Here is a 7603-nt window from a genome sequence, read left to right as displayed (position 1 = left end):
CGACTTCGCCCATTGATCTGTTCCCTTCTTTTTGCATGTACATCCACAACGTGTGTTTGTTTACATCATACTGTATGTTTGTTTACATTTGTGTTTCACTTATTACATGCTTGCTGACTCTAAGTTTTTTGTGTCCATGAATTTCCCCTGATCTTGCCATGGACCCTTAAACTTAATTTCCATTTTCATTTATAAGGACAGCGCACATTCATTAACATTTCTGTAGAGGTGTCAGTGTTAGCCTTAACTGTACAAATGTTAAATGCTAAAGCTAGCTCTCGATCTGCCATAGAAAGATAGCGTTCCTCTGTTTAGCTTAGTCTTGTGGACTCCAGGAACGGCTATGGCCTGTGACACTCCCTGGATTTGGCGCCTGTCAATGTTATGAATGTACAGCAGAGTATGCACTTCCCGTTGCGTTTTCAGGCCTGTCGTGTGTTTTCAGAACATGTTCCTGAGGGCTTCCATTGGGCATTAGAACATCCTGGATCCAGACGGACCCAACCATGTTTCAGCCACAAGTGGTCTTATTAAGGGTCAAAGCCAACTTCTTCCCTTTTCCACATGCCTCAAAATGCCTATTACTCCCATAATTATCACAGGCCCTTTTAATGACTTTTCCACTGGCCCTTGGAGGAATAATTGGATTTTTCCCAAAGCAATCTTGTTAAATGTATGAATCACATATTTAATTTAGAGACAAAATCAATGGCAGTGAAAATGTCACTTACATGGATTCTGGCTGGATTTTGGAATAAATGTAACATCGCTTCATAAAGCAGTAGGCACCTTTGTCTGCAGTGGGAGAGAGTCTCATCGGGCCTCTGTGTTAAACCTGCATATCAATATTAGCCAAATTAATGGCACTGCACTACCACCACTGCATTTCTCTGAAATGGACACAGTGTTTTAATTTGGATCGTTAGGCCCTTAGCGGCCTAATGCATATTGTGTGATATCACTCCTCCCCTGCGTGACCCTTTTCTGATGGAGCAAGCGAAAAAGGTATATTTCATAGAACAATATGCGGAGGTTGTACCACTGCATAGCTGAGCAGAGCTAGACTAGCAGTAGCTGTGAAGTGCTGTTGTCTGTATCATCATCCATATCTACAAAGAGAAAACGCAAATGAATCCATTAAACTGTTGTAATTACACATAATAATGATTTCCCTGATCAAACGATCCTGACCTCTTACATGACCCTTTGTATGTAGACTTCAAATGAATTGAATTGTTCACACCTTAATGAGATATAACAAGATTAACGAGGAGGCTAACGATGCTGTGATATGTTACTGTATGTGCTGCTGGTGGTTGATGGGGATACAACCCTCTATGTGTATCCTGGGGGATGTTCACAGCGCTAATTTGGCACGCCACGGGAGCCACAAGGTATGTGTGAGAGAAGAGTGTTTGTTTTGGCTGCCATGACTAGTGGATGGCTGGTAGCCAGCTGTCAGCTGTGTTGGTGTGTGTGTGTGTGTTTGTGTTTGCCTGTCTCACTGTGTGTGTTTGGGGGTGTCTCAGGTGCTTTCCAGTAATGATCTCTAAATCATGCCTCATCTGCCAGCACAGCTAATTACTGAGACATGTCAACGAGTATGTCATAACATGTGTCCAGGCAGTGATAGAAATTGTGAGGAAAGCTGAGCAATGGTTGTTTTCATTAATGACCAATAATAACATTTATCATTCTGAAGAATTATAAGAAAATTACACACACATTAACAAGATGTTAAGAACAAGGTATGACACCTCTGGATGAAACAAGATTTATTTCTTTATTCAAAATTATACATATGACTTTGAGTCAGGAGCATTTTTTTTCTTTTCATTTTAACCTGTACAAAATGTTGAACAGTTTCTTTCCCTCTCTGCCCAAACGTGAGGAGCTTCTTGAACCTGGGGCACTGATTGTCTGCCTGACTCCTTCCATGGTTGTGTACCGTCTTCTCATTGGATTCAGGTCATCTGTCTCCTCTGCTGCAACAGGAAAGGCCACTTAGATGTCCAGGGATACACAAGCTACCATACCATAAAGAACATAATTAACACAATCCCAATTAAGGAACAATACAAAAAAATAAAAAATAAATAAAAATAAAAAAGTAACACATATACAGTATACATTTTTTTGATGAAATTCTAAGGATGAAGACGACGTCCCAGGAGCCTCCGCCAGTGAGGGTATGTCCTCCTACTTTTGCTCCGACATCAATTACTTGTGGCGGAGCTGTCTGTTTAAGAAAGCACTGCGTGTGGATGGTTTTGTTGTGGACAGAGGACCAGAGCTGGGCTGACTGATCCCCTTGTGGCGTGAGACCGCCTGCCGCCACAACCGAGTCAACAGTGGCTCATCTCTCCAAGTGACACATAGTCATTTTCAACTGTCTGCATGTGATTCAAGACCCGGGACCACAGCTGGAAAAAAACAGTAGAAGAAGAAAGCTGTTGTGTGTGGCATGTTCTCTCCTCTCCTCGGAGAGAGCAGCATGAGGGGGTTTATTAGTTGCCCAGTGACGTCTCATGACGAACGTCTCTGCCTTTTCAACAAAGTCTCCTCCCTCTGCCCTGCATGGCCCCAAGGAAGTGTCATGGCTGATGGACTGTGCGTGTGATTATTGAGGAGATGTAAATTTCTCTTCTGGTCTTCTCACCCTCCCTGGAGGAAGCCCCCTCTGAGTTTGTTGGTTCTGCTTACTGCAGCTAATCCCCTGCAATTCCCTTAATTGAAATGGCATTTATTATTACTTAGTGCCAAAGTCTAATGAGATTTCGATTGCCCTTTTAGTTTTCATTTAGTGGAGCCAGTTAACAAATAATTACATTTGCTTTACAACATGAGACATTCTTAGACTTTCACAGATAATATTCTCAATCTTCATTATCCTTATTTTGGTTGTGAAATGATTAAATTATCATTGCCACTCATTAAGGACCATCACCCACAATGGAGTGAGATGCACTTTCTGTCAAAGATAATGAATTCAGGAATAACAAGGATAACAATAATTTCGGCAATAAAACAGCACAAAAACTTTAAATGGTTTAAAGTTCTATGGTCTTTGCCTGCATTTGTGCAGAAACAAATTTAAATCATATTTGGACACACAGGAATGAACTTTAAGAGTGTGAGGCGATATTTTTTGTCAAAAGACACGCGAATGCCTCAGGGTCTCAAGGCAAAAATAGTGTTGTCAAGGTCAGATGCATTCTTTAATGGCACCAAGATGTTTGCTCTCTCTACTAAAGACCTTACAGAGACTGAGTTCCTTAAAAGCTACAGTTCTCAGTGCAATAAGGTTCTAGCAATGACAAAGCATCTTATGTTGCTTAAGAGATACTGTTTGACATGTTTAAGTCTGTTAAAACAGCTTTAAATTCAACTCTGTCCTTGTATTTCATACCAGTGCTGGCAGAGCTGGGAGCTGGGCCATGTCCACCTCTGTGAGCATGTTTGTGGATGTATGTTTATGCTCCGTAAAACAGCAGAATCATCCATCAAAACACTCTCAGGGGTTAATTTAGCTTAGGCCTTTTAAGCATTCTGACATGACTTACCACATTTATCAAACTCACTGGCTGCTTACACCGCTGAATTCACTGGTTGTACACTCACTTCAAAAGCATGACTTCATAGAAAACATCAAAGAACCCAATACACTTATGCGGTAGGGTCATATTTCAGTGACCGCTGGGACAATATATTAATAATGCCATCCATTAGTAGATTTAAAAAAGATGAACCAGTGAAGGTCTCTGTCCACTATTCATCAGGCAATATGTTTGTGGATACTTCCACATAATTCTACATATGAAAATATTCCCTTCAGGGATGATATAAATATTGTTTTTTCATCAATCAAAAATGCCCTCTGAGTCCACATCAATATTTCAGGGTGAGGAGACACTGCGACTGAATGCACTAATTACACACAGCTTAGCTGCTCTTGGCTTTGATGAGAATGTCAATATTTATTTACCTTTGCTTTAAAAAAAAAAAAAACATACTCAAGATACTCCACTTTTTACTCTTACGAATAGCAAAGCAACACTCTTGTATGGTGCTGTCTGTTGTTCTAACTCTCCTTTACAGAAATATTCCAGCAGGAATGGTTCTATGGTGCCACCATACCACTCTCTCAGGCGTCTTGATGAGGCTCATCAGGGGACCAGGAGGCAGCCCTCAAAGGCTCAACAATACATGCTGCATGTCATCCGTTACCATAAGTCCCCCAGCGAGAGGCTGGGATTTGCTTAATCTGGAGTAGTGGTGTTAGACCTAAGAACACCTTGAGAACATTAAAGCCTCTGTTTGAGCTTGATCCATTAAACAAGCAACCTGACAGCCCCAACAGAGCTACTTATAAGGGGTAAGGTTTAAAAGAAAAATAAAAACACTGTTTAGGGATCAGCTTTGGGCTGACAACATCTTAAGATGATTCAGTTGTATTATTTAGTAATTTTGCAATATCTTTTTTTTTTTTAAAAAAAAGAAGCAAAGATCCACAAATGATTTAAATACTTTTGAAAATAAAGGAACACTGATACGGATTAAGGAGGGCATTATGACAAGACCACTGGACTGGTTAGTGGCACAGTTTTTGTTTGGTCACCATAGATACAGGGGACGCACCCCCATCTCTCACAGAGGAAAGCAATGCACTGTTGTGCCTCTTTCCTTCCATGAAATGTCTATTGATGAATGTAGTAGCATTTATAGCATCAACTGTGCACCAAGTCCTTCCCTTCTGTCTGTTTTTCCCCAAGTGCTTCAAATACAAACAAATCCCAAAGTCGGCTGCACCTTTTCTCCAAACTAATCACTGGTCATCGTAAAGTCCTGACAAAAACCATCAAGTGCTGAAAAAGGATATTCACTTCCATGTACAGTGTGTCTCTTGTGTGCTTGTTGGAGTTTGACAACGAGACAGGTTTTTGTTCCACAAAAAAGTTAAAATATTCATAATATTCTCCTTCCCATCTGAACCATTCTTCTGTTCCCCCAGCTGAAGGCTTCTCACTGAAGGTCAGGCAGACGGGACTTCAAACAGAAAGAAACAGCAACCCAGACACACAATCCCCGGCTAGGAGGAGAATATATTACTGCCGTCGGTGTGGCCATACAGGTCAGCCAGCTTCCTGAAGCGCGGGCCCCAGTCGCTGAGGTAGTCGTAGTTCTGGTCCGAGTCCGTGCTCAGGGACTCCAGGGAGCTGAGGGAGTCGGCCACCGAGCCGCTGCCCTCGAAGGCGTACGTCTGCAGGGAGTCGTAGGGCGGCGCCGCCGGGTCCACGTCCGCCTCCTTGAGACGGTCCCAGATGAACTCCCGGAAGATGCCGTTGTTGTCTGCCGGCGCGGCTTTGTAGGGCGGCGGGCGTGGCATGTAGAGCGTGGTGACCTCGGGTGTGACGTCGCGCCGGACCTTGCTGTCGCCGCCCCCGCCGCGCACCACGTTCAGGTTGCGCAGGGCCACCATGTCGAAGGCCTCCGTGTCCTCCTACCGCCCTCGTCGTCGTAGCGCACAATGTTCTCCCGCACGTCACGGTCCCTCGTCCAGGATCAACGGCTCCTTCTTCCGCCGTCGCATCATCACAATTAGCAACACCAGCACTGATGGAGAAACAGAGAGAGAGAGAGAGAGAGAGAGAGACAGAGAGACAGACAGAGAGAGAAAGGGAGAGAGAGAGAGAGAGAGAGAGAGAGAGAGAGGGAGAGAGACAGACAGAGAGAGAGAGGAGAGAGACAGACAGAGAGAGAGAGGGAGAGAGAGAGAGAGAGAGAGAGAGAGAGAGAGAGAGAGAGAGAGGAGAGAGAGAGAGAGAGAGAGAGAGAGAGAGAGAGACAGACAGAGAGAGAAAGGAGAGAGAGAGAGAGAGAGAGAGAGAGAGAGAGGGAGAGAGAGAGAGAGAGAGAGAGAGGGAGAGAGACAGACAGAGAGAGATAGGGAGAGAGAGACAGAGACAGAGAGAGAGACAGACAGAGAGAGAGGGAGAGAGACAGACAGAGAGAGAGAGGGAGAGAGAGAGAGAGAGAGAGAGGGAGAGAGGGTGGAGGGAGAGAGAGAGAGAGAGAGAGAGTTAAAGCCCAAAAAATGAAATTCTTTTCAAATTGTGCTTGTCAGTCTAAAGGAGCTGCGCGATGGGACACAGACGCTCTGTTCCTCCAGCTCTAAAACATTTAGAGGAGCAGCAGCAGGGCAGGAGAGAGAGCCAGAGCACTCCTCACATGCGGGGGGCTGTGTGAACCCTCAGGCATCTTCCACATCTCCCGCCTGCAGGGCATGTTTACAAAGATAAAGCCAGGCAATGCAGGAACACAATCACCCACTGTTTAGGGGAGATGCTATCTGTCATATATATATATATATATATATTTGCCCTGGGACCACAATAATCTTTTGTTATTATTTTTCAATTCAAATCTGCACCTGTAAGCACAACTTCCTCGATTTTTCCAGCCCGCTCACAATCTTGCCGGAACGATTACCTACATTATCTGCTAAATTCAATTAACACAGCAAAGGGGTACATTAATTCTATCAATATGTCCATCGGATTAGGGCTTAATCGCTTTTATGGCACCCCTGGCCCATCTCTAACGGCGCACATCTCGCCTCGGCTGCGCTGGAGATGGGGGGAGGGATGGCGGTGGCTGCAGGCTGATTTAATCTTCTCTTACCTCAGTGTTGACAACGATGAAATACACCCACCTGACCCAGCATTCACACACACACTCATGTTTGCACCCTCCATCATATGGCACGCGCACATGCCACTCACACACACACACACACACACACACACACAAAACACACACACACACACACACACACACACATAGAGAATACACCTACACATATGTGAACAACACAATCACATAAAAATTTCCATAGGCACACTGTCCACATACTGAACTTATGGCCAAACTCACATAAACACACACACACACATAAACACAAACAAACATGCACACACAAATATATACTTGTGCACAAATCCCCAGTGAGTAAACAATGGTGGTGATACAGTAGCTCCACATCCACAACCCACCCATGTGCCCATGCTCGCCCTCACCCCCTCCTGGCGCTAGAGGGGCGTGGGCTGGCCTACAGGCATTTCACTTGTGTCCCTCACCCCCTCTTGGCGCTAGAGGGGCGTGGGCTGGCCTACACACATTTCACTTTTGTGTCCCCACCCTCCTGGCGCTAGAGGGGCGGGGGCTGGCCTACAGGCATTTCACTTGTGTCCCCACCCTCCTGGCTTAGAGGGCGGGGCTGGCCTACACGCATTTCACTTGTGTCCCTCACCCCCCTGGCTTAGGGGGGGGCGGGCTGGCCTACAGGCATTTCACTTGTGTCCCTCACCCCTCCCATGCTTAGAGGGGTGGGCTGGCCTGGTTGGCATTTCACTTGTGTCCCTCACCCCCTCCTGGCGCTAGAGGGGCGTGGGCTGGCCTACAGGCATTTCACTTGTGTCCCTCACCCCCTCCTGGCGCTAGAGGGGCGTGGGCTGGCCTACAGGCATTTCACTTGTGTCCCTCACCCCCTCCTGGCGCTAGAGGGGCGTGGGCTGGCCTACACGCATTTCACTTGTGTCCCTCA

At 45.5% G+C, this 7603-nt stretch overlaps 1 protein-coding gene across 1 annotated transcript in view; it reads right to left on the bottom strand.

Moving 5' to 3' along the window:
• Positions 1 to 1760: 1760 nt before the first annotated feature.
• The window catches only part of cdh7a (cadherin 7a), a 52869-nt gene continuing 47026 nt past the window's right edge, over positions 1761 to 7603 (bottom strand). The window contains 3 exon segments of the mRNA XM_048254118.1: positions 1761 to 5502; positions 5505 to 5550; positions 5552 to 5613. Of these exon segments, the coding sequence (XP_048110075.1) occupies positions 5090 to 5502; positions 5505 to 5550; positions 5552 to 5613 (521 nt within the window). The 3' untranslated portion in view covers positions 1761 to 5089.

This window comes from Alosa alosa, chromosome 1, assembly GCF_017589495.1.
Source record: "Alosa alosa isolate M-15738 ecotype Scorff River chromosome 1, AALO_Geno_1.1, whole genome shotgun sequence".
NCBI lineage: Eukaryota > Metazoa > Chordata > Actinopteri > Clupeiformes > Clupeidae > Alosa > Alosa alosa.
The sequence above is the reverse complement of the archived record's forward strand: the minus strand, read 5'-3'. Positions and strand labels throughout refer to the sequence as shown.